The sequence below is a fragment of the Meles meles genome, chromosome 9, assembly GCF_922984935.1.
Source record: "Meles meles chromosome 9, mMelMel3.1 paternal haplotype, whole genome shotgun sequence".
Classification (NCBI taxonomy): Eukaryota; Metazoa; Chordata; class Mammalia; order Carnivora; family Mustelidae; genus Meles; species Meles meles.
In genome coordinates this window covers 63,387,974-63,412,016 of record NC_060074.1, presented here as the reverse complement: position 1 = coordinate 63,412,016, position 24,043 = coordinate 63,387,974, and the positions used below count along the sequence as shown (strand labels likewise).

Sequence of the window (24,043 nt, the reverse complement as noted above, 5' to 3'; positions counted from 1 at the left end):
AAGTGGGGCAGATGAATTCTAGAAAGTGATCTGCTCAGTAGATCACTAGAAATAACCAGGTTTAGCAAAAGATGAAAAAGTTATTTAAGAGTGGAGAATGGCTAGATGGGGCATGGGGATTGAGGAGGGCACTTGTAATGAGCACTGGGTTTTGAATGCAAGTGATGAATCATTGAGTTCTACTCCTGAAACTAATATTGCACACATGTTAACTAACTAAAATTTAAACTTAAAAAAAAAATGAAATGAAAAACAAAGGTTATTGATGTAAAGTATAAATTGACTGTGGAAATACAGTTCATCAGGCTTTAAGTCTGCATGATACAGTTTCTAAATTTAAATATTACAATTACCTTTTCCTTTTGATGTCAGATTTTCTAAGATAGTCTCCATTTCCGCAAAACACTTTATTTACTAGATTTGTTTCAGGTGTCTTTAAGGAATATAATTTGAGTGTTTTATGTGTCTCTAAAGAATATGATTCGAGTGAATATTAGTTTAATGTGGCTACTTATATTGTATTTACGTGCACTTTACTAGGTTTAAGATCATGTAAGTGCTTGAAAATTATTGTGTAGCTGCTAGATATGGACAGGCAGTGATTTGGGAATCAGGAAATAAAAATTCTGATTCCAGTTCTGCCATTATTAAGCTGTGTGGACATATCACATACTTATTTTGGATTTTGGAAGCACAAAAATCCTAAAAGAAGAATGTGCATTTTGCTTTGATTCAGTTTGTTTCCTGTTAAGTGAGAGGGATAAATTAGACAATCCTTAATTCTTCTTTAAATGTTTGCCATTTCTTGATTTTATAATGACTTTTCTTTGTCTGAGTCTCTTAAAATACCTTACTTAACATTTCAGAAGTTCAGAGGTTGAGGCAAAGTAAGTCATCTCAGCCTGAAAGCCTTCTGGTAGACTCCACTGACCTGTTCCTCATCAGCATCAAAATACTATTACAGTAAGGATTACATATATTCTCCTGTCTATAAAGAAAACCTTTAAAGCTACAATCTGAGAAAACTTAAAGCTGTATGTTTCGTTCACTCGTCAATTGGTCAATTGATTTTTTTTCCCTGTAAATTTTTTCCAGGGCCAGATAAAGCATAAAATCGTAGTAATAACTTAATAACTCATAATGGTAGAAGCTTGAAGGAGAAGACAAGGATTGTCTCATCAGGTTGGTGGCAGGAGGGTCAGCCAGTGGAGATGGAGGATTACTCTTCCGGTTTAGAAACAACATGGAATTTAAGGACACAGTGGAAGCAAAAATATCTCATCAGAAGTTAACAGTTATGCTATTCTTTGCCTAAACCCACGATGACATTAGAATGCAAAGTTGTGGGTATTAGTAGTCTCTTGGGAACGTTAAATAGCATCTGTCTTTCTCACCCACATACTGAACCAAGAGAAAAATTAAACAGAGAACTAAGATAGATACATAACAAAATATCACCTTCATATCTCATAGAAGTTTGTTTGGAGGATGTAGCTTTGTGTGAAAGCCCAAAAAAGCCTGCAAACCAAACTCCAGAGTTAACCAGACCCGCACACCCAGACCCAAGTTGTCACAGATAGAAGTGCTTCCCAAAAAGAAGTTACATAGTCATTAACTTATAAAAGGCCAAACTTCTTCACATACAAAGCATTTATAAGATTGCCTTCATGTTTAAGACTTTCTGTGTGAAATCCTGCCATGAAAAGGAAATACTTCATTCTGAGCTATTGTAGACCTTTCCATTTGGGTGGGAAAATTCAGGTGCCCGAAGGTGTCTGAACTATGAGAACTCATGAGTTAAGATTACTTTAAATGAAGCTCTTTTGGGCACCTGGGTGTCTCAGTGAGTTAAGCCTCTGCCTTTGGCTCAGGTCATGATCTCAGGGTCCTGGGATCAAGCCCCACATTGGACTCTCTGCTAAGCAGGGAGCCTGCTTCCCCATCTCTCTCTGCCTGCCTCTCTGGCTACTTGTGATCTCTCTGTCAAATAAATAAATAAAATCTTAAAAAAAAATAAATGAAGCTCTTTCACAAGGGTGATCAAAACCATTTTGTTCACCAGTCCAGGCCGCCTTAGTATAAAAATCTTTTGGCTGCATTACATAATCAAAATGTCCAGAAGCAAAGACTTCGTCCAGTACTAGAATGTTTATTATAATAATATAGATAAGGAATTTTGAAAGTCTTAGAAGTGCTACAGAGTATTATCATTACTAACTTTCTGATCTTACAAAGCCCCCCTAAGAATGTGTGGTATTACTAAAATGTAATTCTAAAGGTACTGCTTTAGTTTCCTCCTTTTTTAATGTTTGATATCATCAGAATGCATCATTTCTTTTATTTATCATGTCTATATTCTGACAAATTTTCCCCTTTTATCTTTCACCCATATTAATTAATATTGGGCTATTTCTTTTCAGTCTCAAATCCTATTTTTTTTTTAACCACCTTTTTTCTACAGCCTCTGGCTTCCATTTATTCTCTTTTGGATTTTTTCCCCTTATTTTCTTTAGGACTTCTTATCTAATTGTTTTCTACTTTTGTTTTGCTTGGCCTCCTAAATAGTCTTTCTTCTTCCATTTTTCTTTTCTTTAAAGATTTTATTTATATATTTGAGAAAGCATGAAAGAGAAGAAGAGTCAGGGCAAGGGGGAACAGGAGCAAAAGGAGAGGGAGAAGCAGGCTTCCTGCTGAGCAGGGAGCCCAATGTGGGGTTTGAACCCAGGACCCTGGGATCATGACCTGAGCCAAAGGTAGAAGCTCAACTTAGTGAGCCACCCAGGCACCCCTTCCATTTTCCTATTGTCCATTATACTACTTGTTCCCAACATTTTTTTTATTCTTTCAGATTTGCTGTCTGTTAACATATACTTCCCGTTATTTTTGTGTTCCTAATTATGGTTCGTTCGTTCTTTCTTTCTTTCTTTTTTGGTTTTCTTTCTTTATTTTGTCTAAATGAATATCCCTATTCCTCTTGAAAATACAACTGTGTCTGTGAAGTCTTTTCACTAAGAAAGTGAACATGTCATCTTACCTCTTTTGAAAGTTAACTTTTTGAAAGTTAGCAAGGGCTCCTCTGTCAACCCAAAGACATCTATAAATGCTTTCTCTTGTAAAGAGAAAGGTGTGAGCCAAAACCACAAATTTTGTGAGGTTCTCCTTTTCCACATGGAATGAAGTAGAATTTCACAAAATTAGGACCATTTATTCAGTTAATCGTTTTTGCACTAAAGAGTGAAGTTTCCTTTCAAATGTAAATGAAAAACTCGTGATTTATTTTTATACTTTTTAGCAAAGTATGTACAAATTCCAAATATAATTTAGAATTTTTTCTATAGTGTTACTGACAAAATATTAATATTAAATTATATCTGATAGTTTCTAGATATTCCATAAATAAACTTATGGGATAGGTTATAATTAAAAATTTTTTATTTATATAATTAATATAAGATTTATTTTTTTTAGAATATTTATTTATTTGAGAGAGAGAGACAGCGAGAGAGAGCATGAGCGAGGAGAAGGTCAGAGGGAGAGGCAGACTCCCCATGGAGCCAGGAGCCCGATGTGGGACTCGATCCCAGGACTCCAGGATCATGACCTGAGCTGAAGGCAGTCGCTCAACCAACTGAGCCACTCAGGTGCCCACTATAAGATTTATTTTTAAATAGGTATTTGAATATAAGGTCTACTTAGAGTTACAAAAACCCTTTCATTAATCTCAGTGGGATGTCATTATAATCCTCATGAAGTTGCTCATATGTAATAATTCCATTGTCTGAACGAATTTATAATTATGTATAATACAGTTGAAGTGATCATATTTGTAAACATAAAATGCTTTTCTTCTGTCTTCCTGGTTGTTTACTTCTGCAGCTGGAACTCACAGCCCGTAAGCAGGAAGATTTGCCTAGAGGGCTTTTCTCAAATGAACTATTTCTGGAAAATAGAGAGGCTTTTAAGTAACTTGCTTTTCCATTTACACAACTTCATGGGCAATGATCTCCAATATAGCATTCCCTTTGAAGGGCAGTTATTGGCCACAATGAGCATATATATTTAAAGTATAGCTATATATGAAATCCAAAATATACATATTAAGGAAGTTGCAAAAACAGTGAAATGGAAAGAACGAAACCAAATGGGATGGTCAAAAACGTACCATACAAATGCAAACAAGAAGAAAGTAGGAGTCATAAGATGATATCAGTCAAAATTGTCTTCAGAAGGGAAGATGTTAAAGATGAGGCCTGCTTATGGTAGTAAAGGGTTCAGTTCACTCCGAAGATCACACCAAATATCATAGCATTAAAATTCATAGAACAAAAATTGCAGGGACTACAAGAATAAATAGAAACACATTAAAAACAGACTTTAAATTTCCTCTTTCAACTCATAAAAGATCAAGTAGAACAAAAATATGTACAGATGTAGAGGATCTAAACAAGGTAAATTTAACTGAGATATTCTGAACTCTATAGCTTTAAAACAAAGAAAATCTTTTCTGTGTTCTTGGAAGATCATTTAAAAAAAATCTCTATTAGGACAAAAAAGAAATTTAAGTAAATTCCAAAGAACCGAAATAGTACAAAGTGCATTATTGGATTTTAATACAATAACACTTAACATAAATAAATTAGAAATCTGTCATTTGGAAATTGTAAATACTTCCTCTTACACAGCTCTTACAATAAAGAGGAATTTGAAAAGCAAATTTGAGTTGATTTTAAGAATTTTATGATTATTTTTATTTTTCCAAGCTTGTACAATTCTAAAATTTTCTTGTTATTTTTGTGAAGGGTATATGTAATTTATCAATTAATTCAGGAAAATTTTGTATCTTTATTATATTGTATTTCTTTCCAAGAAAAGTATGTGTCTTTCCATAATACTTTGTTTTAAGTTATTCAAAAATTTTAAAAAAATTTCTACATTGTATTTATAAAATATTCATTAATTGTGTTTTCTCCTTTTAAATAGACTATTTTTTAGGGGTGCCTGGTGGCTCAATGGGTTAGAGCCTCTGCTTTCCGCTCAGGTCATGATCCCAGGATCTGGGATCGAGTCCCACATCGGGCTTTCTGCTCAGCAGGGAGCCTGCTTCTCTTTCTCTCTCTGCCTGCCTCTCTGTCTACTTGTGATCTGTCTCTCTGTTAAATAAATAAAATCTTTAAAAAAATGTTTAATAAATAAATAAATAGACTATATTTTAGATTCACATAAAAATTGAGCAAGAAGTACAAAGTTCCCGTATATGCCCAGTCCCCATATAAGCACTGTCCATGTCAATATTGTAAAGCAGAGTGGTTCTTTTGTTACAATTGATGAATCTACCTTGACACATTGTTATCACCCCAAGTACATAGTTTAGATTACAATTCACTCTTGTCTATGGGTTTGGACAAATGTATAGTGACTTGTATCTACCATTAGAATATCATACAGAAAAGTTTCACTGTCCTAAAAATCCTCTGTACTTCACATATTCATTGTTCTTTCCCCACTAACCCCTGGCAACCACTGCTCTTTTTGCTGTGTCCATAATTTTGCCTTTTCCAAAATTTCATATAATTGGAATCATACAGTATGTAGCTTTTTTCTGATTGACCCTTCCACCTAGTATTATGCATTTAAGTTGTCTTGTTTCTAATCTTAGTGGGAAAGGTTTTAGTTTCTTCTATTGTGTTTTTAAATACATATTATTCCTGTAAAGAAAATCTATTGAGTTTTTTATGCTTTTGAAGCCAGACACTTAATTCTCTTACTATTTGTAGGAGTTTTTCAGGTGTTTACACAATATGCAAATAAATACAACTTTACTTCCTCTGTCCTAAACGCAATTATTTCTCACTTCTAATTGGATTGGCTTGTACTTTCAGCAAATTGTTAAGTAATAGTGTTGGGTTTTTTCCTTGATTTTACTGAAAATACATCTAGGATTACTTTGTGAAGTTTGTTGCTGACTTTGGTGTTCCTACAAATGAATATATATATTTTTAACATACCATGAAAGTAGCATCGTGTATTGGTAAAGAAAAAGTTAGTGTATGCAGTAATTAATGTTGGTTGGGATAACTAAGGGAAAAAAAGAATCTATCTTATTTCATCTAGAAAACAAATTCCAAACAGAAAAAGATTTAAATTTATAACATTAAAGCACAAAATTACTAAAAATGGAAGAAGAGGACTTGATCTATCATATATCCCTCCACTCCCCCAGAACATGGATGCTTCCCTCGGCATGACACAAAATCTAGAAGCCAAAGAAGAATTACAGTTAGACCATCATGTTAACATTCACATGTCTTTACCTGTAGCACAGAAACACCGCCAACTCAGAAAATATATACCTTTTGAAAAGGCCCAAAATTAAATTGTTGATGCCATATCTAAAAAGTTGATATAGATTTAAAAAGAAAGAAATGAAAATAGGGACTATTATTTAAATAGGAAGTCACAGAAAAGAAAATTTAAAAACAGCTCTTACCATATGGAAAAAAAGTTCCGCTTTCCGCAGAGTAAGATAAATGCCAATCAAAACTATAATATGATCCCATTTTTGTCCCATTCAGATTGGAAATATTGAAAATACAGTATATAACACATTACATGGTGAAGATGTAAATGAACAGGCACAACATTATATTGCTGTTAGGAGAACCGATAGTTCAGAGCAAGTGATTTTGCAATACCGACATTAAAGACTCACCTTTTACACAGCCAAGTGCAGTTTTAGAAACTAATACCATAAATAGGTCCATAGATATGTGAAAATACGTGTATGAAATATATTAGTTGCAGCTTTATTTAGAATAGCAAAGGATTGGAAACAACCTGAATACTCATAACTGGGCAATTGAATCAATCTATTATAGTACATAGAAACAATGGAAAACCATGTGGCCGATAAAAAGAGAGTTGAATCTGTAAAAATTAATAAGGAATGAACTCTAATCTATATTATTAAGTGAAAAGTGAAAGGTTCAGAAGAGTTTGTGTACTAAGACACTATCTGTATGCTTTTTAATAGAAAATGTGTGAATATGCCTACAGTCATGTGACTAGTGTTTACCTATTACATACCTGGAAAAATACATGGAGATAGATAACAGTGGTTACCTCTGGGAGTCGAATTAAGCATTGGCGAACAGGCGGTAGGAAGAGTTTATGCTGTATTTTCTTTTAAATGATTTGACTTTATGTCATTTACACATATTTTCTGTCAAAAAACAAATGAGTTAAAAAGGAAAACATCTGTGTCATAATAATTCCCTTATGAGAAAATGCACCATACTTGTTATCCCTAATCTTTTATTTCCAAATAAATAGTGCCAGTGTTTTCCTGATGCCTTATGGGAGAGGTAGAGTTGTGGGTTTTTTTTAGATTTAATTTTTAATTTTTAATTTTTTATTAACACATGATGTATTTATTATTTGCCCCAGGGGTACAGGTCTATGAATCATCAGGCTTAAACATTTCATAGCACTCACCATAGCACATACCTTCCCCAATGTCCATAACCCAGCCACCCTATCCCTATCCCCCACCCCCAGCAACCCTCAGTTTGTTTCGTGAGATTAAGTGTCTCTTATGGTTTGTCTCCCTCCTAATCCCATCTTTTTTTCATTTTTTTCTTCCCTACCCCCCAAACCCCCTGCCCTGCTTCCCAAATTCCTCATATCAGAGAGATCATATGATAATTGTCTTTCTCTGATTGACTTATTTTGCTCAGCCTAATGCCCTCTAGCTCCATCCACATTGTTGCAAATGGCAAGATTTCGATTCTTTTGATAGCTGCATAGTATTCCACTGTGTATATATACCACATTTTCTTTATCCATTCATCTGTTGATGGACATCTAGGCTCTTTCCATAGTTTGGCTCTTGTGGACATTGCTGCTATAAACATTCAGGTGCAGGTGTCCCTTTAGAGCACTACATTTGTATCTTTAGGGTAAATACCCGTAGTGCAATTGCTGGGTCATAGAATAGCTCTATTTTCAACTTTTTGAGGAACCTCCATACTGTTTTCCAGAGTGGCTGCACCAGCTTGCATTTCTACCAACAGTGTAGGAGGGTTCCCCTTTCTCTGCATCCTTGCCAACATCTGTTGTTTCCTGACTTTTTAATTTTAGCCATTCTGACTGGTGTGAGGTGGTATCTCACTGTGGTTTTGATTTGTATTTCCCTGATGCTGAGTGATGCTGAGTACTTTTTCATGAGTCTGTTGGCCATCTGGATGTCTTTTTTGTATAAATGTCTGTTCATGTCTTCTGCCTATTTCTTGATTGGGTTATTTGTTCCTTGGGTGTTGAGTTTGATAAGTTCTTTTTAGATTTTGGATACTAGTCTTATATCTGATATGTCATTTGTGAATATCTGGAAGAGGTAGAGTTTTTAAGGTAACAATATCCCTTTTCTAGCATGCCTGGGTGGCTCAGTGGGTTAAGCCTTTGCCTTCGGTTCAGGTAATGATCTCTGGGTCCTGGGATAAGAGCCCCACATGGGGCTCTCTGCTCAGCAGGGAGCCTGCTTCCTCCTCTCTCTCTGCCTGCCTCTCTGCCTACTTGTGATCTCTCTCTCTGTCAAATAAATAAAGTCATAAAAAATATTCCTTTTCCATTCATTTAGATTTACTGATTTAATTTTTCTATTTTTCCAGGCCCTGAGCCAATTACAGGTAGACTGTAAGAAGGTCTGCAAGTTTGGTTAGCTCACTTTGTAGATGGAGGGTGCAAATTCAGTTTTGAATGTTCCGCTTGTTTCTGGTCATTAGCTGGAAAACATGGTCATAAACCTCGCAGCAGTGGGAACATCCTCCAGTGAAATTTGAGGGCCCTCTATAACTCCTCACTAAACAGTCATGGCTGCAGTGTTATTATCTCAGTTTCTATCCACCAAAGCTGCAATTAATGGCATCATAGCTTGTTGACCTTAATGAGTTAACAGAGTTTCCATATAAAACTCTTGGCCAAGCAGGAGCTTAGGCCTGGGAAGTTTTGGCTCCGTAGTATCTCTGAAATTTGAGCTCATATTAAATATACCTTGAAAGAATACATTTGGGATTTGGCTCCTGGCATCAGATCAGATCTGACTCTGCTGTATGGAGTTGAGTGTTTCCTCAGGTCCTCATGATACGTGGAGCACCTTGGGACTAGAGCATCAGCACGAATAACATTATTGCTTTAGTGAAGCAAACCACTTCTGTCCTTGTTGACCCTATCGCACCCTGGCTTCTTCCCCATCACTTTTTCCTGAAATAGGAGAATTCTGCTGTCTTCTCTCACCTAAGGCCCAATCCAGGAATGTCTTCCCAGCTTGGTCTTTTTCTCATTCCTAGTCACATAAAGGGCATTTGTCTGACACGGAACTGTCTCTTTCCGTGTGCATTCAAGAAAGCCAACCCTGGCATGGCTAATGATGTGGGCAGGTCACAGTTCCCGGTGTCTCCATCTCAGGTTAGATCAAGACTCAGGTCTCGGACTCCATCAGTAGTGACTCTCTGGTGGGTTATTAAGGCTGGCTGAGGCAAACAGTTTGATCGGTTTGGCCAGGAGCCACCTGTCAGGGCTGAAGGGTTGGATTTTATATCCTCTCGGAGACAGCGCCTTTCCACTTCTTCCTGTTGATAAGCTCTCCATTGCCTCTGTGGGGATATAGCCTCATCTGGGTGGCTCACAGAGTGAACAGCCCATTAGCGACATGATGGTATTTAGCCTAATGTACTTTAATTAAGGCTATAGTTGAATCACTTTCTTAAGTTATGGCACAGTTCCTATATCAGCAAAGCACAAGTATTAATAAACATGGGACACTTAACAAAACCCGAGTTAGGAAACAGATCTGTTAAGCCAAAGCCAATGAAGCAGAAAGTAGAATGGTGGTCATGCGGGGAGGGGGGGGATGGAGGATTGATATGCGATGGGTATAAAGTTCCAGTTATGCAAGGTGACTAAGTACTAGAGAGCTGCGTACAGCCTTGTGCCCGTAGCTAACAATACTGTGTTGCACACTTAAAAATTGATTAGAAGAGTAGATCTGGTGTTAAATGATCTTACTACAAAACAATTTATATTTAGCAATTCCGTTTCATTTTAATTAGAAACAAAAATCCAATCCTCTGGTTCATATTTCATGACCACAGTTTATAGACATTAAAATCTTCTTTTAATTTCCTTAGAATATCTGCATCCTTTTTTTTTTTTTTTAGGACTTTCATATGCAGAGTAAATGGTAATTAAAATGTGCAGGATGACAAGATGGAGCAAACAGTGCTTGTACCACCAGGACCTGACAGCTTCAACTTCTTCACCAGAGAATCTCTTGCTGCTATTGAAAGACGCATTGCAGAAGAAAAGGCTAAGAATCCCAAACCAGACAAGAAAGATGATGATGAAAATGGCCCAAAGCCAAATAGTGACTTGGAAGCTGGAAAGAACCTTCCTTTTATTTATGGAGACATCCCTCCGGAGATGGTGTCAGAGCCGCTGGAGGACCTGGACCCGTACTATATCAATAAAAAAGTGAGTGGTTTTTTTTTTTAAATCAGGTATATTTTACAGCTAATTGCCTACTGCATACCTTGGACTATGACAGCACCAATACGTGCCAAGTTAGCAGAAAGTCCTTCTGTTTCAGAAATAAAACACATTTGTGTGTGCTCTATGCATATGCATCCACGAGAAATAAATTGATTATATCATAACAGATGGAGCTGTCCCAAATGCACCACAACACATACCTAAAAATAAATGTATGATGTAGGCAGGCAGCTAATTGAACAAATTAAAAAGTTCTCCCCAGAGATTGTATTTGCTATATAATTGTATGTGTTTTCCACACTTAAAAATCTGAAATTATCAAAAGTGATAAATATTTCAAAAATATTAGTATTGGTTTCTCATGGAACAAAATTTGGTGCCACAAGGGTTTCAATTTCTATATCACATTATGTGTAATAAGTCAATTTCCTACAGAAACTTTTTCCTAAGTCGGCAAGAACATTCCTATACAAACTACAGTTTTAAAAATTATTCAGAGCAAATAATAATGTACTTTTCCCATTTGGATCCATGTATCTTTGGGGAGTATCCTGTTTAGCAGTAAGAGCCTTTAAAACTCAGTGTATCAGTCAACTGAACTATGAAACAAACAACTGAATGGCTGTATCAAAAAGTGTTAAATCAAAATTTAAATAATGAAAGCTATTCAGCCATTTTTCTCAATATTTTTAATACATAAATATTGCTTGAAATATTTTCATTTCAAAAATTATTCAATTTTTTGGTGAAAGTATATTGATACTGGCAAGAATTAAAGGAAATATAGTATTCTAAAGAACTTGTGATATTTAAATCCTTGCATTTTCTGTATACACGCTTGCAATGAATAGCTTGTATTAAGCACCCAGTCTTTCATCACAACCACGATTTCACCAAACCAAGAAGGAAAGCATAGAAAAACATAGAATTGAAAAAAATTATCGTGTTGATTTTGGATTAAATTTATGACTAGTTAATTTGCAACATTTTATTATCTTTTTCACCTTTGTGAACTCTTGGAGAAAGGGGGAGGCAAAAAAGATTGTAACATAGCAAACGAAACTTTTTAGTTGGACATGAGCCTTAAAATACCCCCAGAACTTTAGGAACTCTCTTGGTTGCTGGCATAGTTCTGTATCAAGTTATTCCTTATTAAATGTTTAAGTTTGGCAATTTTAATATGTGGATTAGAGACAGTTTTACAAATCGCTTCTTACTGAGTACTGTAGTTTCCAAGGTAAAAATCTCACTATGTTCAGAATTTTTTTTTAAATTTTTCAGGATATAACCAATTTCAGGACGTACTTTCCCTTTGTAAAAACTGGTTTGCCTGTTATACAGTAAAGAGATAAGGAATCGTTTTCTATAGATTTCATTATCTTTTATTTAACCTCACTTTTAACATAATATTCTTAAATCTTAGCAGGTAAGAGTTTATCCATTTCATAACTACTACTTAAATTTTAAGTTGCTCTTTATCATTTTCAGTCCTTTGAAAATTAATTTAATGCAATGGCAAAAGCTAAAACCCAAATTAAGCAAATGAGGGGTTTATTTGTATAAGGCAACAACAATGCAGATAATTCAATTATACAAACATTTTAACTTATTTGAAATTGCTTCATTCTTGAAGGAATGACTCTGATATGTTTCTAGACATTCATTCACACCATACGGTTTGTTTCTTTATTTTTTTAGCCTATTTAGAGGTGCTGTTATCATGGGTGAGGGGTGTCCGTCCTCAGCCAGGCTTTGGCTACCCCCCAACATCTATGCCCCCACTTTCTAATAGTAATTACTAAAAATTATTAAAGCTACCCAGCATCTACCCCTTCCTCCAACAGGGCTGAAATCTAGCATCGCAACTCATACACCATGTCCTGATTTGTAAAATAGTAAATGAATACTTCAAGAAAGACCAAACTAATACATGTTGACAAGGACAGCAATTCCTTATGAGGAAACCAGATTATCCAGTCAATCTTTCCTTCAAATTAAAGAGTTTTCAGACTGGTAATAATTATTGTCTTGAGGTTGTGTCCCCAAATAAAACACCCCTTGATTGGTTTGTAACAAATGATATAGAACAAAGGATACAAAGGCAGATGGAAAAGAAAATTATGCAAACCCTTTCAAATATTTAAAAGAAAGGTCTTCAAACTCAGGATGAAAGACCAGTTTTGAAGGAATGACTAGTCAGCCAGATTCTTTTGCTGAAGAAACCCTTATAAACTTTGTTAGGTTCATGTTCAAAGTTGCCTCTAACATCATCTGTCCTTATCTTCAAATGCACATTGTGTGAGGAAGGAAAAAACATTTTGGCATTTTGGAACAAATCACATTGTGCAAGCAGGACGACCTGATAAGAGAAATGTTGTTGTCAGGAAGGAGTTCTCCCCAAGGTAAGACATGTCCAGTGCCTTACCACTGGGCTGACATCAAGCAAGTCTTCAAATGTAAGCCATTCAACAACAATATAAATGAAACTCTAAAGCACTGAAATCGTTAGAAACCAACATTACATCCTTAGGACACACAACTAAGCAATGTCTTTAAAATCTCCTTCTTTTGCATTTATTTTCACATTAAGACTTTCTAGTTGCTGTTACACTGGTTTCTAGTCTTAAATTTTCTTTCCATAATTGGACTACTTCAGTATTGAGGAGTAGCCTTAAATTCTAAATTAGTTTGCTCTGATTAAAGTTGTAATGCGTAGAAAATTAATAGCCTCTTAAAAATAATGAATATTTCTTTTGATATTTGATAACCAGTTTTATTTTCTGACTTGTGTATCTGAGATCAGCAGGGTGATCTTCATTAAAACAGTGGATGAAAATGTCACTGGAGAAAATGCTTCTTGGGATGAAATTTCCCACTATTCCTGATAATGGGGATGTGGATTTTATTGCCTGAGTGAGTTGGAATATAAAAATATGAGTAGGCCATTTATTTACTTCCCCAAGTTTTAACTCAAGTACAATAATTAATGAGCCATTTATACCTATATGCAAAGTCTCTAGTTTGTTTCTTACTAATATTTGGAATAAACAAAGCAAGCCTACTACAAAAATGGTTGCAGAATCAATTCTTTATGTTATATTTTAAAGTACAGTGGTATTCATATAAGAAATTTGTATGTAAGAAACAGAAACAACATAAACACTAAAGCCCTTTATGATCTTCTGAAAAGACAATGTCATTGAGCTTATGGAAGTGTCATTGCCGATGGTGTATTTTCAGATGGCATATGCCCACATATTTTTATCTTCTTTGCCCTAGTTTAAAATGTGCAACTTATATAATATTCAAGAGTTTTACTAAAATGGTTAAAGTAAGTTAATCCATGGTCACTGATTCCGTTGTAGTAACAACGGAAGAGATAGCAATCATCTCATGAACATTCCTCACGCATGGAAACGTTTCCAGACCCTCAGAGGTTTTAAGCCTTCAGCAGTCCACCTAAGAGTGAAAAAATGAAATAACAGTGCTCTCAGAACACAGTCCCAGAGTTTTCCATACCATGTTAGCTGTGGTCCCATACTCTTCAAAACAGGATTCCAGGTTCGGTACCTTTTATTTGTTTATTTACTTCAGCTATGTGGTAAGGCGCATATAGCTTGTGAACACACCTTTTCTTTCCTAATTTTTTTTCCCACATTTTTTTTTCATAGCTTGGGTTAATTTTGTACCATTTAGCTATACATTCAAATTCTTCACCTACTCTTCATTACAGAAAACTTCTTTCTTCTCATGTTCTTCTTAAAATTACAGATGACTCATTAGTACCATGGAAGAAAATATCCTTTGTGACAGTGTCCTGGAAATAGAATGAGGTATTTTAGATATGTAGTGAAAATGGATGTTTGTTAATTATGGAATATAGAAATTTATCCAGTTAAAAATGTCTTCTTTCCTTGATTGTCTCATGGGCATTTATGAACAATTTATTCTCCCTTCTTATCTGCTCTTCTAAAAAGGATGTGCATTGCCTCTTTATTGGAGCAACATGAAGAGTCTTTTATGAATTCATGATTTCAAATTCATACCTGGTCTGTTATTACTACAGGAATTTTAAATTGTTATATTGGGTAGAGAGAGTTGTTTGTTTTGTTTTTAATTGGGATTAGGGAGTTTTTCTTGCCAAAGTAATTTAATAGAAAATCAGAAATGTAGATGGTAAGTAAAAACTTATGATTCCATAAATTGTCTTATGAGCAGTCCCCAATTTATAACTTTTTTGTTTTTGGCATATCATTAGCTCCTCTAGAACTAGCAACCCCCCAGGCTCTCCCTTCCACCCAAGGCACTATAGTTGACTTGCAAATCTTTCTCCTCTTCATCCATCATTTCTTCCTTATGCCTCTATCTTCTTTGTCACCTCCCCACCTCTGCCTCAGAAACAATCCCAGATGAGGATGACGGGAGTAAAATAATGGTTCGAATTTATCAAGCACCTGCTATATTAGGAGACAACCCTTCCATTGAGAGTGACAAAAATCCAACAGAAACTAGTTGTGAAAACAAACAAGCTAACTCACTAATTAATTAATGAATGTATGTGTGGGGCAAATCTCATTGTAATATCAAAGGATCTAGCAGCTAGAAGAACAACAGCAAGACACAGTCCTTTCCCATTTGGGGCTCTATTTTCTCCTGGCTGCATTCACAGGCTTGTTCTTCCCACAAGATGGCAGAAATCTCCACCGGTAGCACCTGGCTAGCATCCTACAGCCTACCCACCTCAAGAAAAAGCTCACTTTTTCTTCAAAAGCTCTAGCAGAAGTCCTGGAACTGGTTCTAGTTAGTTCCCATGACCTCCTCTGAACCAGTTCCTGTAGGCTGGAGTATGCGATGGGCTCATTGAGCAGATCAATGCCACATGCTGACCTGTGTGGCCAGGGGGTGGGTCAGCGCCACCCCAGCCGCGTGGGCAGACAGTGGAGAGGGGTGTTCGCCAAAACGAAGAGCCAGAGGCTGCTGAAGAAGCTGTGCCAGGCAGGCAAAAATTAGAACTCTGTCCTCAACACACTACCTATCAGGGTATTTACAGTTCTACTTCAATCCTCCTGTCCTTCCAAGATAACTCTTGTCTTTATTTTAAAATAATGAAACTGAGTTGAAGTAATTTGCCCAAGGTCACAATGAAGTCACAGACACTAGGTTTAAAAGAGAACTGTCAGCTTCTGTGGCCCATTGCCATGCCACTTCAGGTGTGCAGTCTTTGCACTGATACTACTGGTGGAAAAGAAAAGTCAGTAATAGAATATATATAAGCCTACTGCTGCCCCCCACCCCTGCTCACACCACTGTGCAGGCTGTACCCTTCATCTCCTAGATTGGTATTATTTCCCAGACATGACTTGTTGCTTCCCTATTTCTCTCAGTCAGGGGCATGGCTTGTCTTTGTGAAAACTAAAATCTTTAAGACTCTGTAGGTTGATATCAACTTCTAAAATAATTAGATAATTACATTTCCTACCAGATTCTAATAGGGTGATAAACCCCCTTTTTTTTTTTTCTCAAAGAGGACAGATTTGGGTCATTTAAATGATGTGCCTCTGTACAGAAATACATTTAATTTGGGATCTGAAGGGTAGTAAGGAGAGGAGAGAGAAGTCTTCTAGGGAAAGGGAACCTACAAATGGACACACAATATCGCTGGGCTGTAATAAGTAGGAAGAGAATAAGATGTGGTTGGAGTCAAGGCTAGAAGAAGGTCCTTTGAAGTGCATTATTAAGCAGTTTTTTAAGGGCAAAATGAATTCTCAGTAGGACTTAGGTTCGAGTAGTGACATGGTCCACTTTATATGTTTAATGATCAAGTTGGAAGACTTTATGGAAGCTTGGTCTAGATTTTTTGACAACGAAGACAGAACAATGGCTGGGATCTGAATCTATTTTAGAGGTGTGCAAGTATCAGATGGCATTATTTTCTCAATATGAAATTTGGGAGGAAAGATAGAGCAATAAATTTCCACTGTGAAAATTGGTCCTGCTTTCAAATATGCAAGTGTTAGTATGTTAGTATTCTGTATTTGAGAACAGACGAACACACACTTTTCACCTTTTAATTCTCGTGTTTTTATAGCACTTTAGAATTCATCAAGGGCATTCCCATCTTTTCGATTCAGATGTAGAAACAACAGGGAACAATCAGCTCAAAGTTCTGACACAGCAAGTCTGCAGTAGAACTGGGCCTCAAACGAGTCCTTTTAGTCAATGAAAAATTGAGCATATAATAATAAACCATACCCACGGTATAGGCTGAAGATACAGGCTGGGAAATATTTGACCCCTAGATTGTATTTGCACCTGTGGTTACAGTCTCTCTTCTCCCAGGTGGAGGCAGAGGTTAAGAGCCCAGCTGGGCACCTCCTGTGGGGTTGTCTCCTGCGCTGGCCCCACCCCCACCATTACATACCGCTAAAGCCCAGGGACAAGCAACTTCAGACTCTTCCCTGGGTTCAAATTCTTCTCTTTTGCAGGAGCTTAAACAGAGATTTAAAAAGACAAAACAAAACTAAACAAAAAACAAAACACAGCTACTTGTGAGGTATCGGGCTGACAGATATGTTTGGTTTGACTCATGCAATATTATTTATTTTGAATTAGTTTCCAAGACCTATAAATCAAGAGATTACATACACACACTCACGCATACATGCATGCACATATGATTGGCATATTTAGGATTTCTCTTATAATATCAGATCTGGCATCACTGGTTTGCATACCAAAAATTGATAGGGACCTCCCACAACCTAGTCTCTGGGGCCTTTTGGTTTGTGATCCCTGGCTTAAAGAATACATGTGGAATTGGGTGAAGGCCAGCTACTAAAGTGTGGGCACTCCACAGGCGGGCACATGCCACTGGTTGTTCTTTCAGCTGCTTATCCCCAGCCTAACGGGGAAAAATAGAATAAGACCAGGAGAGAAAAAAATGTTTAAATGTTGCACGCTCCCTTCAGTCATCAGGTGGTGAACCTGTGAGACAGTTTCCATCCCCCCACTGAGCCAGAAAAGGAGGGAAATCTTGGCTGGAATCCACAGGTTATCACAAAATAGGCAGGGATGTACGTAAGACCCTTTAGAATGCCCACGGTTGGAGGAAAAAATATTAGATGCCATGGAGTTAGCCCAGATGAGGAACGTTCCCAGAGATAGACACTCATGGGATCTCTTGACTTTCTGTGAAGTTCTTTACATCCCAAACTTCTAAAACATCTATCCTCTTGCCACGTGGTGGCTCTCATTCAACCCCTCCCTTCTAAATCTCTTCTCAAACCAGCAGCTGAGAACCAGGAAAAGGTTGATTTCTCTTCTGGCGGAAGATAAAGCCAGGGAATTTCCCTCATTGGCATGTGGGGGTAAGAAACGTACACCTGACAGCCCAACTTGGAATTCTTCTGCCATTTGCAGAGTTCCGTGTTCTTTTATACAGTGATAAGGTTTCATAGCACCATTAATACAGAGTTCCTTTCCATTAAGAGTAACAGAGGCTTTTGAGTGGTATGTAAATATGTATATATATGTGTATATGTATGTGTATATATATATATTCTTTCTGCCGGAAAATATATTCAAAGTTTCAAACAACTGATTTCCATATATATTTTTGGGGCCTAGTGTATGTACAAGTTGAAAATCGTTTAAAATTTTGAGGCTAAAGCACAAATTTAATCAACCAAGAGTATATTCTATATTTTCTGTTGTTCATGATCATCGCTAACCTTTCTCTGTTACTTTTGCCAGGGCGTTTACTTTAAGAAGAGGAAAATGGAGTAAATTTAGAGGCAGTCCTGTTATTTTGGTAATTTTTTGATAATGTTTAGCTAAATACAAAATCAACCTTAAACTGAAACTATTTACTGTAAGGAATGTGGCCCCTAGATCAAAAGAAAAGTTACGATAGTGGACACCTTTAGAAAAAGAGACTGGAAAATTATGGCTTGTTAAATTCAACATCCACCTTAGAAAAAAATTATAAACAAATCATTTTATAAAAACTCAGAGACAAAATTACTCAAGAGTAACAAGCCCAGATTCATAAATAGCAATTTCTACCAAACTATTCTAACATAATTGTTTCCTTATTAACTATGCAGCTAGGTCAAGGGGAAGGATTTTAATGCATATTACAACACAATTATTGGCAATCTGGGCAACTTTAAATATTGCCCATTAACAGATATGGGTTCACAGCCCTGCTAGTGAAGAATCACCTGAGTGATTTACTAAAAATACACATTAGGCATCAGAATCTTTACTGAACTGCAATCATGGCAAATTTATAAGCTAAGAATATGTATTCCCATTTTTCAAAGAGACAAATGACCTACAGGAAAATGAAGTAACTTGTCCAGGATTGCAGTGCTGGAAGGCTGAGGCGTCCCGTTTGAGCCAGGCATCTGACTCCAGAGTCTGCACTCTCAATAACTAGAGAAGTTCAACTGAGTCCTACTTCTGTTTTCCTCCCGTTGCTCTCCAGATTGTCAGACTATTGGGTAGCAGGGGTGTTTGCCAGTTTTTCTTGGTTTGCCTTTCAAATCAGAAATGCTTTTTACCTTGCTGAAATAGCAGTGCTATGCATGGATATGTCTAGGTTTGTGTTGCCAAATGCAATAGACATTAGCCAAGTGTGGCTACGGTACTTTCCATGTGGTGAATCCAGACTTGAAAGATGTAGAATTGGTATGAAAAAAAGATGTAAAATGCTTCAATAATTTTTAATACTGATATCATGAAATGATAATATAATGGATATAGGAGGTCAAAGAAAACATTCCTAAAATTAATTTCACTTGCTTCTTTCCTTTTTTGGAAAATTTACAATCCCAAATGGCTCAGATTTGTAATTCACATATTTCTATTGGATGGCTCTGATCTAGGTAAACCTTTGCTTATTTTCTTCCATTGGCCGACATAGTTGAACATTTACTAGTGTAAAAATTTCTTGGGATCTTATCTCTCTTTGTTTCCCTTGTAAACTGTAGCACAGAGCTTTGCAAATATTGTGCTAAACAGTTCATTTCCATCTTTTGCACTGAAGTTTGGTTAAATTAATATTCGGATCTAAACTATTTCCATGATACTTTCCAGGTGTTTGTCGTGCTCGTGTAACAGCTCATCATATAGGAGCTCAATAAATGCTACTTGAGTTTGATAACTGTATAGGAAGTGGTCACTGACAAACCTGACCACCATCTAATGTATGGAGAGTTATACTCATACAAATATATCCTTAAAGTGATAGCTCATACATAGAATCTCATTTCTGATTCAGTCAAAATGCTATGTTTCAAAATTTGTTCTGAGGCACATAATTATTCACACGTTAGAATGATTTCATGAATTTTCTGCAGCCATGGGCTGTAAAGAAAACCCTATTTCAAGCTCGATGCTATTTCTCAGCCTTTCTCCTCTACCACCAATTTTGGACTTTTCCTTTGGTATTGAAGGGACTTCGTGCGGTAAATATTATCCTGAGGAGTTGTGATAATGAAATTTTTATTGAACTAATTAAATTTAAAAGATACTAAGGTACTATAAGAAGCCATCCAGTACATTCTTTTAAAAAATCAATGCCAAACTATTCATTCAGAATCGGTTAAGATGGTAAATTTTATGTTACATGATTATTAGTAAATGCCTTAAGAAACACAGTCAGAATCCTTCATTATATGTTATATATATTGTTGTATCTTGCTACTTAATTTTTTTCTCTGCACACTGCCAATTGCTCTTGAATATATCTGATTTTTGGAATGTGATTCCATCCACATTCATGGATCCTAGGTTCTTTAGGGGCTTTTAGCTTTTCCTCTGTGCTAAAAAAGCACTACATGAGATGAGCAGTCACTTGGGATTAGAATTCAATGTGTCAGCTAACTCAGAAATCCCAATACAGAATTTAGCACTCCTGGTCAACAGATACTCTCCGGGGAGCTTGGCTTCCAAAAATCAGTTATTGGATTGTGTCCATCTAATGCCAGAGCAGGCCCGTTGGTGGCTGTTTTTATTTCCTATTACCCATGGAGTGATGATATTTATTTTAAAGAATAAGAAGCTAAAAAATAATTTCAAAAAAAGTATTAGTTCTAGTGAATGATTTTGCGTTCTCCAGGATTCATTTCCAAGATGTTTGAATTGGGAAAGCTGAAACCACTATAAAAAGGAATGTCTTAAGGGTCTTAGAATGACATGAAATGAAATATGCACCCATTTAAGACTCTCATTTAACTCAGCTATTTAAGATTAATTAATTAATTAATTAATTCTCTTGGCCAAATTCCTTATGTATCATACAATTGCGGGTAAGTATCAGGTAAAAGGTAAGTGACCACTGGCTCTCCTCTCTAGTTAAGAGCTCCAGGGGTAGCTTGTCTGCATGGTGCGCTTTGGAAGTCGCAGCACTGGAATAAGTCATGATGACAAATAACAGAAGCAGGCAACAGAGTTTAAATGGTCTACACTTTTATACTTCTATGTTGTGTTCCTATCTTCCAGACTTTTATAGTACTGAATAAAGGGAAGGCCATCTTCCGGTTCAGTGCCACCTCTGCCCTGTACATTTTAACTCCCTTCAATCCTCTTAGGAAAATAGCTATTAAGATTTTGGTACATTCATATCCTTTTCCAGTGATCAATATTAACTATTTGTGTGTAAAATCTGTAAGTGCTTTGTAGCTAAATATAAAATTGGCTTGGGAAATGTACATATTCTGTGGCTTTTATCACTCATTTTGTATCTTCTTTTGTCGTATAAGCCTTATTCTTGCAGTTTGTTAGTCATATGGGTGACACTGAAACGCACAATGTCTTTAATATCACATATATATACATTTCAAATATATATTCTACATCAGTCTGTAACATTTCCTACAGATATCTTCTTAAAAATACTTGCACGTATTGAGTCTTACAAATCTAGTGTAAGGTGGCCATATTTATCCTTATCACCTTTGTACAAAGTTTGTGATTATCTAGAATTTGCAGTGAATAATGATATAACAAAAAAATCTATTTCCAGAGCCAAATTTAGACACATCTATTATGTAAAGCACCTTAGTGTATCTTTGAATAAACCTTTAAGTTTATTTTCTATGGTAGAATGTCAGGGGACTTTGACCAATACTTAGTTAATTCTTGAACTTTCCTAATGAAATCCATGAGGAAATACTGGAATATTGGCTGAATTTCAAATTTAAATCATTGAATTATGACTGTCATGGAAAACTGATTGCTTAGTAGAGACTCTGGAAGTTAATGAAAGAAGCTGAGATTATATTTCCAAATGGTCTTTAGGGATTTGACTTTGCGATTTCCCTTGGTGTTAAAAACAGACTCCAACTAAATTCATCTATTCATATTCACTGGCAAAAAAACTTTATTTCTAAAATAAATATTTTTATTTATTATTATTATTTTATTTTATTATTATATAAAATAAATAATTTTATTTTATTATTATATAAAATAAATATTTTACTTATTTATTATCACCAAAGCCATTTGATGGCTTTGGTGATAGTAAATATAAAACTACTGTTGTAATTTTCATAAACACATACTACCTGATTTTTTTTTTTTAAGTTTCTAAATCTGAAAAGGCCATTCTATTTTTAACCTGATAGCAAGAGATTCCTTAGTGATATAAATATAATGTTATTAATAGTAAAAGTTTCAAAACATAAAAATTCCATGTTCAAGGTTTTTACATTTGTGGAGGTTACCTTATCCTAGTTTGTACTCCTAGTGCCATCATGTGGTCATTTGATGAACACTTCCTTTTTCACTTAATGGAAAATTTTTGTTTTGGCAGTAAACTGTAGTGGAAAGAATATTGGATATGAAGGCAGGAAACTTGTGTTCTACTGCTCAGCCAAGTTATCTAATTTCTCTAGAGCTTAGGTCTTATTTCTCTGATTTCTGAAATATAGTGATTAAACTAGGTGTTTTTCAAGGTCCCTTTCAGCTCCGTAATTCTGTTTTGTTTAGTGATTTATTTGAGCTAACACTTGGATCGTATCTAGGAACATTTAGGCCTGGGCCAACTACCTTGCACATTTTAAACTCATGTAATCTTTGCCTCAAACTGATGAGGTCTATACTTGATTAGCTACATTGTAGGAAAGTCAGTGGAGACTTAAGATTCTGTGGCAAGAGTGGCTGAGTGACTTGCCCAAGATCACTTTTATGTGGAATTTTAATTACATTCATATCACTTTAAGTCCTGGCCTTCTGGAATTTTCACTTTGACTCATATTCAATATGGCTGCACTTGAACAAACGCCATCAAAATAGAGCACCCCCACACTCGGCACTGTGCTGTCCTTAGACTACTTATTTTTTAGTGTATCGAACTTATTCTATAACATGTATTTAAGAAATTAGATATTGCATGTGTGTGCTTTCCTTCACAATTTACTATTTTAGTCACCTGAATTAGTTCAGATTCAAATTAGTTCAGATCATTTTTCTCTGCTCAGAATCTGTGCCGCTCCAGATTGCACAGTTTCCCCACCAAAGTTCTCTGGGAGGTTAACATACTGATTCAATAATAGTATCAAAAGCAACATTTGATACTTACATAAAGCTTTCTCATACATTATCTCACTTCATCTATACAACTGCTCTGTGAGGGTGATATTATTGCCCACATTTTACAGATGACAAAACCAAAATTTAAAGAAATTAGATAATTGCCCGCAATGTATGAGTCACTGCATCTTAGCCAAACTACAGTTTGAGCTTTCAATGTTTTATATAATACAATACATGGATTTGGATTTTCTTTTGTGTGTTCCTTAACAATTACCTACATTATTCAGCATGCTCATTATGTGCACTATTTTGACAAACTGTGTGTTTATGACGATGAGTAACCCTCCTGACTGGACAAAGAATGTAGAGTAAGTTCAACTTATATTTAAACCACCTACTATGTGAGCATGTGTGTGTGTGTGTGTAGCTATAACTATATAGAGACATATGGACATGTATATCTGTCTCTGTATATGTATATGGTATCTGTATATTTAAGATTTTGAAACTATGCCTCCAAACAAAACTGTGTACCCTCCAAACAAAACTGAAAGTATTTTATACATATATATGTATATATAGTATATATATGTATTATATATATATCTTATACATATATATATATATACATATATATATATATATATAAAACTCTTATACAGCCATTTCTGAGCACAAGTACAAAGCAGGAAGACAAATGACATTGGCCCTCAGGGCTGCTGGTGTTAAATCTAATACCTATCCTTCACCTATATTTGATGATTATCAGAATCCCATCATCCTGGGACACTCACCATTTTTCCTTTAGTATCTACAGCAGCCAAAGTAAATGTTTTGAAAGCCATTGTGGAAATGAACCAATATGGTAGATCTGGATTCCCATTAAATTCCAGATGAAGTCAGTGAGTTCAGAATTCAACAGGGGCTGTTACATACGCCATAAGAAGACAATGTTGAG

The 24,043-nt window shown here is 35.8% G+C and overlaps 1 protein-coding gene across 6 annotated transcripts in view; it reads left to right on the top strand.

Moving 5' to 3' along the window:
- The window catches only part of LOC123950557 (sodium channel protein type 1 subunit alpha), a 152,350-nt gene that overhangs the window by 54,856 nt on the left and 73,451 nt on the right, over positions 1-24,043 (top strand). For all 6 annotated transcript variants that reach the window (XM_046018496.1, XM_046018491.1, XM_046018495.1 and 3 more), the window contains exons 2-4: positions 10,212-10,524; positions 21,049-21,167; positions 23,364-23,453. In XM_046018496.1, the coding sequence (XP_045874452.1) occupies positions 10,261-10,524; positions 21,049-21,167; positions 23,364-23,453 (473 nt within the window). In that variant the 5' untranslated portion in view covers positions 10,212-10,260. The remainder of the gene's footprint in view (positions 1-10,211; positions 10,525-21,048; positions 21,168-23,363; positions 23,454-24,043) is intronic.